Source organism: Trichoderma citrinoviride, assembly GCF_003025115.1.
Source record: "Trichoderma citrinoviride strain TUCIM 6016 unplaced genomic scaffold BBK36scaffold_4, whole genome shotgun sequence".
Classification (NCBI taxonomy): Eukaryota; Fungi; Ascomycota; class Sordariomycetes; order Hypocreales; family Hypocreaceae; genus Trichoderma; species Trichoderma citrinoviride.
In genome coordinates, this window is record NW_020194712.1 from 1,463,786 (window position 1) to 1,473,256 (window position 9,471).

At 54.4% G+C, this 9,471-nt stretch overlaps 1 protein-coding gene across 1 annotated transcript; it reads right to left on the minus strand.

Moving 5' to 3' along the window:
• Positions 1-7,326: 7,326 nt before the first annotated feature.
• BBK36DRAFT_49555 (hypothetical protein) lies at positions 7,327-9,219 on the minus strand (the record flags this gene model as incomplete). Its single annotated transcript, XM_024898154.1, has 3 exons — positions 7,327-7,896; positions 7,983-8,927; positions 9,076-9,219. 3 exons carry the CDS (start codon positions 9,217-9,219, stop codon positions 7,327-7,329), a joined length of 1,659 nt encoding a protein of 552 aa, XP_024751543.1.
• Between the last annotated feature and the right edge of the window lie 252 nt (positions 9,220-9,471).

Here is a 9,471-nt window from a genome sequence, read left to right on the forward strand (position 1 = left end):
GTGGGAACCCGTTGCCGTCTGCTGAAGGTTTTTCACACACTCTCCCCCCCTCTCCCTCCCGCGCCTCCAACGGCCAACAGCAAAAGAACAAGGACAAAGTTAAACGGCAGCCTACGTACGTTCTCCGTACAGAAAGAGAAATAGGCATCGATTGACACAACGCTTCGGCATTCGCAAATTGCGGAGGGGGGCGGGAAGGGGACCTCGTGGCTTTCACACCCTCATCTCTTCTTTCCCCTCGTGGCTCTCTCATCGTGAAAGGATTCCATGTCGTGAAGGATTGTCAGGTTTGCCCTGTTTTTGTCCATGAGTAACTGCCGCTCCCCGTGTTGATCGGGGAAATAAGGGGGGGAGGGGCAATGGCGTGTGATGCATCTCCTCGTAGGCATACTGTAGTGGTACATGCCGACAAACGAGGGTTATCATCCTGAAAGCATCCGATGTAGCACAGAATACCCCAGGAATAGCATCAAGTCAACATCCTGTAGTCCGACCGAATGCTGAAAAAAGCCCCCAAAATGTGTTTAACCACCCTTCACTTTCTTGTCTCTCCCCTACGCTGTCCCCTGGAACCATCTGATTCGTGCCTCCTATCATGCATTACGTCCCTCTCCGTCATCATCGTCCCAGACCGTCTCTCTTGACAATCTGCCAAGACGCTCATACGAGCAAAACTCTCTCCTCCCCATGCCCTATCCCCTCGTCTAAGGCAAGGTAAAAGCAATTCTTCACGTTGGTCCGTGAACCAACACCACGGTGGCGTCGTAAAACAGCCAATCACAACGCCATCACAAAGTAAACAGCAAACGCAGACATGCCATCCCTCCCCCCAAGAGGACTCGGGACCTTTTTGCCTTGTTTTGTTCTTTCTATTTCTCCTAAAATGGCAAAATTGAGGGTTTGTTTCTCCCATTCCCCCTTACTTTTGCTGCCTGCTGCTGGTACCCGTGATGGATGAAAGCACACACACACCACACACACCACGGAACGGAAACATACGCGGAGACTTTCCAAGACTGTCTCGGCACGATCTTTACATCATGGATATGCCATATCGCCCTGCAGATCTGAGAATTAGCGGTCTTGCCTTGCTTCATGCGACATCATGGAGCTGGCATCGAGAGCTCTTAGAAGATAGTCTCAGGTTCCACAAACTCGTTTACCTGAAGCCTCCAAATCGTCAGTACCTCATACCTACCTAAGCTTGTCAGATCCCAATGCAGGTTGTTAGGATCCTCCCCCAGCGCCTCGCGTTTGTCGGCTATTCGCAGCCAATACAGTGAGAGCAGCCCGTTACACAACCCCGGGCTCTCCGCATCGTCACACACACCACAAACGGCCGTCTGTAAGAATAGTACACGTCGTTGACATTGATAGCTCACCTGCGTTGAGAACCGTGCACCGCCATTCCTCCTATAGAATAGAAACCATCAAAACAAAGTTAGCATGTTTCATTTCCAGCCCCGACAATTGGTGTAGAGAGCCAAAGGTCAGCAGCTGCACATGATAGATCCAAAATCCGAGTTACAATTGGTGTAGAGAGCCAAAGGTCAGCAGCTGCACATGATAGATCCAAAATCCGAGCACTCAGCATTAATCTGAATGCATCTGTCACCTCTTCCCCACACCCCCAGACCGGCCAGAAGGGGGAAGGGAGTGCCGTCCATCTCGCTCTCTTTCTCTCCGTCACTCTTGGTGTTACCCAGTGTGAATACTCCGGCCATCGTGTAGGGCAGCAGAATAAGTAGGAAATGTTGCAAAGGATCCTCCTACTGTACAATGGCATCCCAAATCCGCTGCAAATGGTTAAGCGCCGAAGTCTGAGCCGGGGAGGGGGGTTTTCGAGCCAGGAGGGGGGTGTGTGGAACTGGCGGGAGAATGATGAGAGAGGGGAGGGATTCTTCTTCACCCAATACAAACGCAGCAAGATGAAAGAGAAACTGCTTCTTGCTAGGTTCCCTCTCCCGGCTCAAGGTAAGGTAACCCTGGGCTGTTTCTGCTGCGGACATTGCTTGCGAAGGATTCTTTTGCTGAAAAGAGAAGAAAGGACGATGCAGTACATGCCGAGTAAACACCGTCACCGCATCCCGTTCCTTTCTTCATCTCCTAGCTCCGTCCTCCGTAAGACGGCGCGAAATTCGTATGAAAGAGTGACAATAAGAGAGAAAGCAAACGGACCTGTGTCACCGTGAATGCCATGCGTTGGCTCCAAGCGCCATCGGCTCCTGTCGGACTTCCACGGTATTGAAGTGCGGCAAGCTTGAGGAAACAACTTGAACATAGGCGGCTGCGCGTGTCTCTCATCAATATGACCAAGCGGGCAACGGGTGACACAAATTCTAGGTCAGTCTATAGTCTTTCTAGCGTGGTAAGGTGGCAGGGGTCGAGGTTCATGCAGCTTATTTGTGTCAATAGAGCTTACCTTGACCTGCCGCGGGCTGACAAAAACGCAAACCTTCCTTGATACTGTCATTCTGTAGCGCCAATGCTCACAACCCTCAAGAGGAGTTTCATGGAGTCGCAAAAGAATACTCTCGGCCGCTAAACCAGACTCCTCCTGTCACTCGTACTGCTCCATATCGCTCCAGAGTCAGCATTGTTGCATCATCTCAGGCACGCGCAACATGCTGGACACGGCATGCAAGTTAGCATCGTCGAGGCACGAATACCCGGTCACCCCCTCAACTTGCTACTTCGTACTACCAGGCCCATCCATGCTAGCACAACAGGAGTGGCAGATCCGTAGCAGGCCCGGATATAGAACCAATTTGGCTGCTGGCTTACCGGGACGAAGTAGCAGGCTAAGCTTGGTGAAGACTCAGGCCTGGGAATAAACCGCCGTTTTTTTACCATTGCCATCGATTCGACAGCGCTGCAATGGCCCGTCATCCTTGCTCTGTGAAACGTTCACTCCGAGAATTGCCAGTTGCGGCAACCAGCTCCCACCGGGGACGTCATCCGCATCAGTCATTGGCCTCGATAAGGCAGACGATCTGAACAAACGGTAAGCCTCATCCCCCCAGCAGACGTCGCTTGCGAGGCGGACTGTTGCCGAGCCCGGCTAGAATAACGGCCGCGTTGCAGATGCTTTGAAATCGAATTGCGGCTCTGAATATAGCCATCTCCCATGTTAGTTGAGCTTTTGCGGCCCTGGAGAGACGAGACATCTGGAAGTCGACATCCGTTCCCCCATCTGCTATGTATACGCAGCTCTCAGCGCACATGGCACCAGCATCGGCACCTCGTTGCTACTTGGAGCCACCCACACCCGACCCTTCTACTAATCAACTCCCGAACAGCAGCGGCACAGCGGGGGGCGAGATCCAGATAGATGCCACCCACAACTGCAAGCTGCTCCTGTCTGCGGCTCTGTCGTTTCCCCCGATGGCCCTGTGGGCAAAGCCCTGTGCAGTTAGCACTTTCGGTGGTAGTACGCGCTCCCCTGCGTTCATCCGACGTGGCATTTGGTATTATCTGCCCTGTCCCGCTTCTAGGCCAGATCAAGCGCAAAGAGCAGCAGGGTCCGAGTATACGACAGCAAGTCATGTGTGTCGCACGCACCACCAGCCTAGACGGTTGTCATGCGGCAGCCCGCCCGCCATCTTCAGTCTTCATCACGGGGCTTGTGCGAGATTCGAGAAGCAGCACAACAGAGAACCGGTTTGTTCGTTTGCCACGTAGCAAGCTGTGGCAATGTAGGCAACAGCAGCAGTAGCGGGAGATGCTTGCATCATTCTTGGACCGCCTTTGGTCCTGATGGAGCGCCGCCTGGGGCCATTTTCGGTCTTTTGAGGCACGACTCCGTCCAGGATGACACGGGCTCCGCATTGCTACCCCGTCGATCGACCGGCCGGGGCGCGCCGTTAACAGGAGCGAAGCGCACGGCCGCCAACCGAGGTGCCATGGCTCGCCGAATGCGTAATGCCGCCGTCCTGTCCTCTCAACCGAGCTCTTTGATCTCCCTGGTTTTGCTCGCTGCCGAGCGGGTAAGGGAAGAGAAGAGAGAGGCAAGGGGGGAGGAAAGACGAGGAAAACGAGGGAGCAGGGCAGCCCCCTTGCTCTCCGTCAAGCCCATCCTCCAATCGCTCTCGCAAGCTGCTGCCTCTTCATGGACCTCCAAATTGCAAATCCACTTCCCACCGCGTCATTTTCCAGACTGTCGGGACGGAGGGGCGGTGGACAAGGCATGGGTGTTCCGTACAGTGCGGCTGCGCCCTTCCGCGAAACCCGCGAGAAATACAGGCAAAAAGCAGGCAGAATGAAAGAGAGAGAGAGGGTGAGACTGAGAGTGAGAGCAACGCCAGCGGTAAAGGGAGACGGTGTCGAATCAGCAATGCGAATAAAGAGAAGTGACACTCAAAGTCGCGACACTGGATCGTCCATGACACCCGTCTTGCAGCGGCTATAAACCTGCGGAGCGTGGGCAGATCGGGGCTGTCGTTCTAGCGAGCGGGATCGATGGGCACATCAGGCGGCCCCGAAGCGCACCTCCGCCGGCTGGCTCAGCATTGTGGGCACATCTGACACCTTATCTCTGCATATTGCCGAGCCCATGTTGTCGCGAGCCAGCAACTGAGTCGACGGCTTGCAGGATGGGCGAGGCCAAGGTCAGCAAAGAGCAGAGCTTCGTGCTTCGTATCTCGTCAAGCAATGTGATGGCAAGTCACTGAGAGAGATGAGCCAGGGGCGCCTTTGTCCCTTTGTCGCCCCGGCTCCCCGGTTTGGGCAACGAAGGGTGATTCCTCCCGCTTAGCGCATCTATATCCGTACCGATCATGGTTCTCGAGCCCGGGCCTCAGCCCCAGCCGTTCCTGAGAGCTCTGGCACCCCCGGACAGCTCCAGGGGGGGCTCCCATTCCATTGCCAGAGCTACAGCGATCGTACTGGGCTCCTAAGCGATGCGATTCCAGGCCAGCCATGTGCTGACCACGCCCTTTGTGGCAGGCCATCTCGCCTCGACTGGTGGTAATCAAAGAGCTGAACGGAACAGTGAGCGCATGGCAACGATGCTTTCCCCCGGGCCATCTTGTTGGTTCCTCCAGTGCCAGCTGTTGTATCCGGATGAGCAGGTTGATTGACACAGCAGGTAAGGTAGAAGAGTGAACATGCTCGCTCACTATAACAGCCCGCCATCCTGCCAGCGCCATTCGTCCACGAAGCAGAAACGGGCAAAGAGCAGCACAACATACCGCCGTCCAGCTCGCCAGCTGCAGAAGCCAAGCTCTGGTGCCAATGTCAATGGGCCCGAACAAGGGCAAACAAGAGAGAAAAGAGCTTCTCCGCCTACCAGTCAACGTAGCATCGATGAGCAGCGCGTACAGTACGAGGACGGTGGGAGAGGAGGAAAAAGGCAACGGCAAGGCGACCAGGGGAAGCCACGGATGTACGAGTGAGTGCCGCGGCCGGAGGAGTCCACAGTCTGGGTACTGTGCAAACGGGTAGAGGGGAAGGTGGCATGGGGGGTCCAAGGTTGTGTTTGGCTGGGCGCTGAGGTGGGCAGGCGCAGGCGCATGTCTGAATGTGCAAAGTACTCCGTGCGTGGCCGCAGCTGCGCCGGCACGGTGTGCAGACCGGGCGTGCGCGCCTGCACTAGCAGGTACTGTGCAGCTGTGACAAGGCTCGGGAGTGTGTCAGTGAGGAGGAAAAGCTCCATCCCAAGGCCAAGCAATCCATGCCACAGGTTCAGTTCAGCAGACACGGACACCAATGACAGCAAGACATCAAACCAAGAGGAAAGAAGCTTTCTCCGGTCTTTTACCCTCCTACCTTGTTACTATATTTTTCCATTTGATCTTACTAATACAAACTCTCAGCCCCTCCCTTTCCGTCCATCCCCTTACATCTCGTCGTCCTGCGTAGATACCACACATACCATGCCTGACCTTGCGATACCCTCACCTACTCTTCCTCCCTCCTCCCCCCCTCCCCCCTCCTACCCCCTTCCTCTTGCGCCCCCCTCTGCAAGGATTTCGTGATGCAGCCTCTTCTACAACAAGCAAAGCGTCTACCCGACAGACTGGAAACGGAGGTGTGGGCTCGTCGCGCACTGGATGGCCGATGCCTGCAACTGGCATGGGCCCATGCCAGCCTGACCACCTTGTTGCGTGTTTGCGGTATCCGCTTCGGCGCCTGTCTCGACGCCTTGAATGGATGATGCCTTGCCATCTCACTTTTTTTGAATTTTTCTTTTTTCTGCGGCCCTGTAAAATCGATTTCTCCATGCAAGCCCTGTTCGCCCGCACCCCCGACTTTTCTGCTTTTCCTCTTTCCCGCCGTCTTTCGTCTTTCAATGCTGTATATTTTTTTTTGATTTATTTCCGAGTCCATTTTTGAGACATACCTAGGCAGAATGGAAAATGCCAAAATAGACCTACGATGCCTGGGCGGCAACAACACGTCCGTGGATCGAGTGTGATAGTACCGTAGTCATCTGGTGCATTAGCTCATACTGTTAGGATCGAAGCCCTGCCATGTCATGCTGTTTTCTCGAACAGGTGCTGGAATGGGCTCAGGGCAGGGGGGGCGGCTCTTGACACCCGTGGATTTGTCACGTCCCTAAGTGAGTTACCTTACCTACCTACCTTTGCTCCAGAATCTCGAGGTACCAGAGCTATACACATCAGTAGGCAGCTCGCCAGTAACTACTCGCCATGTCCAGCTGCTGTGAGTTCTTCTGCTCCGTTCAGCAATCTGCTACGAGACTTTGACCCTCTGTCCTCGGAGCCCTACCTGGCCATGCCGGCCTGGACTGCTTGTATCTATCTCTGTACAACCACCTTATATCAACAAGAGCAACCAATGTGTTACAGACACAACCAGTCCGGAGTGTATTAGTTTGCTGATAATCTATCATCGTCTTCTTCTTTGATTCTCTGGTCATTCCTCGTAGGCATGGCAGCATAAAGTCTCCTCTAATCAGACAGGATGTATCCAGGTATATCCATCCACCTTGTAGTCGTCCCAAGCCCTCAACTTCCCGTCCCTTGATCACTAGGTAATTCGCCATCATTGATATGAAGAAGAAAGTAGACAAATAAGACAAGATAGAAAAACATCAAATAAGAAAGGTATTGAAACAGCAAGACAAGTAGCAGAGCTCTGTAAGAGTAGCGCACAAAATTCTAAAAGGAGTGAGTAAAGTCTTCGTCGAGAAGATGGAATCATTCTAAATTTCGAAACCAAACAAAGGGAATGTGCTGGGTATTCCCGTCCCAAAACCTTCCGCTTTGACTTGACCAAAGTGCCACCCTCTTCCGTCCCATGCGGATGTCGTCCCTAATGGCTAGCGTGAGCGCCATCTCCGATGCAATCTATGCAAGTCCTGCATCATGGTGCCTTGGGCATTGGGTGGTACGCTGATGGCGCCGGCCGAAGGCAGTGGTTGCCGATGGGGTGCTGATTTGCGCCGCTGTGTATCCGTGCCATGTGCTCGCCTCCTGAGGGCACAAGGGCCTCGGATTCCATCTTCATCGGCGCCCGATTCTCCCATAGGTGGGAATCCATCATTTCACCGTTGACAGACGTCATGTCCTCGTCCCAGCGTTGCTCTCGTGACGGCTCTCGTCGAGCGGTAAATACCTGGTTGATCACGTCGTCTTCATTGTGAGGCGTCTGGGAAATTCGTAGCATGTCGTCGCTCACGGCAACGTCGCCGCCGGGTTCTCCTCGACCGGTCGACCGCTTCTTGACAATAGTCTTGCGGCGGCGGCGGATGCATTCCTCCATGGCTTCGATATAGATGGGTTCCTCCCACTTGAGATCGTTGACAATCTTGATCTCAATGTCGCTGGGGCTCAGCAGCATGTTGCGGGAGCCTCCCATCTCGAGGAAGTTGTTCAGTATGGTTTGATATCTCTCCCTCTCCGTTTTCTTGAAAGCGGCTCGCAGGATGTTGACCTGGTTGATGAGAAGAAGTGGTTAGCATTGCCCATAATTCAAAGGTAACAAGTGTATGACAGAGCCGGCAAGGTGCATCTACTTACATCCTCCTCGGGCCACTCGTAGTACTTGGCTCGGCCCCGTTTGAATTTCATCTGGAGCATTTCTTTGCCATGCCTCTTGTTAAACCTCCTTTCGAAGTCGCCCTGGATACTGTCCCACATGTCCTGCCCGCGCTGGTGGCGGTGTCGCCATCGAGACTCGAAGATGCACCGCTCTTCCTCGGGGCAGTTCTTCTTGATGAGAGGAGGGGCCTCTTGGCCGAAACAGTTCTTGTGTTCGTCGCCAGGGTCGACCTGCTGCTGGCTTCGAAAGGAGGCCCCTTGCCGCTTGGACGATCTCGATTTCTTTACGCGGGCGCTACCCTGAGCGATGGAGCGCCGACGGGGCGAGCCGCTAGACGAGCGGCGAAGGGTATCGGCACGGCTGCTGTAACTGCGGTCATCTGTGCTGGCCCGTCGAACATTGTTGAAGTGCGACTGCGCTAGCAGGGACGGTGCGTGAGTGCGGTCCATGTCACGGGGGTGCAGTTCCATGGGCAGGTGACGGGAGTCGCGCATCATCATATTGGAGGTCTGGTTTCCCATCTCGAGCGGCACATAGAAGGACTGCGGCCCTTGATGATGCATAGAATGCGTGTCTGGGCCTTCAGACACGCTAAAAGACCCGTAGTACGGCTCCGTCGGGGGGTTGGGCGTGCTGCGGCGGTCATCAGGAGCCATGTAGAAGTCCGATGCCACCGACACTTGGTTGTTCATAGGCGGGGGGTTCTGCGCGCTCTGTGCGTGCATGTCAAATTGGCTGTTCCACGGTTGGTGATACATCTTGGAGCTGCCCGGAGGGGTCGGGACCTGGGTATAGGGGGTGCTCGGGGGAGGAGGATATTGCGGTGCCAGCTTGCGGATCTGGTGGAGGGGGGGAGAGTTGGTGGTAGAGACGGGAGTGAGAAGGTTAGAGTCGCACGTCGCGGGAATGTTGAAAGAAGATACCTGGGAGCAAAATTGAATTGTGAGCCTGGAAACCAATGCGTACGAAACGAGAAATGGCGGGACAAGTTCTTCCTGGGAGAATACAGGGCGTGGGGTTTTTGTCTTCTAGGCTGCTTGCAAGGGGAAAGGATGCGCATTGATAACTTACTGCTGAAAAGGGAGCCACTTCTGGATAGGCTGAAGTGCCTGCAGGAGCTATGGATCTGGCCTCAGATAAGCCGTGGGATCCTGCCAGGTCACCTGTGTGTGGTAGACCTGCAGCAATATACTGTTGTTGCTCTACCATGTTCATGCAGGCGGCAATTTGGGTAGGGCTCCTTGGGTGTTGATCAAGTCAAACAGCCAAGGAATAATATGTTTTGTCGGATAGTGGTGGCGGAGGCAGATAGTCAGTTGCTGCGCGGTCTGCGATGGCTCAGCAATAGAGTGACGGGGATTGAGGACGTTGGCTGCTGGTTTGTATGGCAAGCCAATGTTGTACCACGTAAGCTGAAGGTGTATAAAGAGTTCCAAGAGGGGGAAAAGGGAGTTGACGGTTTCAAAG